Raw genomic sequence first — 624 nt, 5'->3', positions numbered from 1 at the left:
GTGGCTGCTGAATTTGGAACTCTGACAGTAATGGCATATGACAGATACGTATGTATTTGTAAGCCTTTACATTACAATATCATGATAACCAATAGAAAAGTAAAAATTGTCATACTTGTCATTTGGATGGTTTCGTTCATAGAAGTTGGAGTTTTGTTGTCTTTTACTGTTCATTCAAAGTTTTGTGGGGCTGTTATCAACAAAGTTTCTTGTGATAACAATCTTGTGGTTGAACTTTCTTGTTCACCAAACAGAACGTTGTCATATATTTACGATGTTGTTTTTGGCCTTCTTTTCACCGTCACTTTTCCTCTCAGTTTCATTTCATACACATATGTTAGAATTATTGCTGTGTGCTTAAAAGCTTCCAAAGAGACCAGAATGAAAGCGTTTGATACCTGCACTCCACATTTTGTTTCACTCATGAGCTTTGTCTTTGCCTGTTTTTATAACCTGATCAGTCAAAGATTTGACATGACATTTGTTCCTTATGAACTGCATGTTATTTTCTCATCGTATTTACTGATAATTCAACCTCTTTTAAATCCAATGATATATGGTCTTAAGTTATCAAAGATTAGGCATGCTTTTAAGCTTTTTTTAAAATTAAAACATTAAGGACAT

The 624-nt window shown here is 33.2% G+C and overlaps 1 protein-coding gene across 1 annotated transcript; it reads left to right on the top strand.

Annotated features, from left to right (window-relative positions):
- Positions 1 to 3: 3 nt before the first annotated feature.
- On the top strand, positions 4 to 618 carry LOC121940802 (olfactory receptor 4Q2-like; the record flags this gene model as incomplete). The annotated part of the gene is made up of 1 exon (XM_042483492.1): positions 4 to 618. A coding segment is annotated over one exon (615 nt), but the record flags the coding sequence as incomplete, so codon positions are not given.
- Positions 619 to 624: the final 6 nt, after the last annotated feature.

Source organism: Plectropomus leopardus, unplaced genomic scaffold (assembly GCF_008729295.1).
Source record: "Plectropomus leopardus isolate mb unplaced genomic scaffold, YSFRI_Pleo_2.0 unplaced_scaffold94249, whole genome shotgun sequence".
Taxonomy (NCBI): Eukaryota; Metazoa; Chordata; class Actinopteri; order Perciformes; family Serranidae; genus Plectropomus; species Plectropomus leopardus.
Note: the sequence above shows the minus strand (reverse complement) of the source record. Positions and strands in the feature narration are given on the sequence as shown.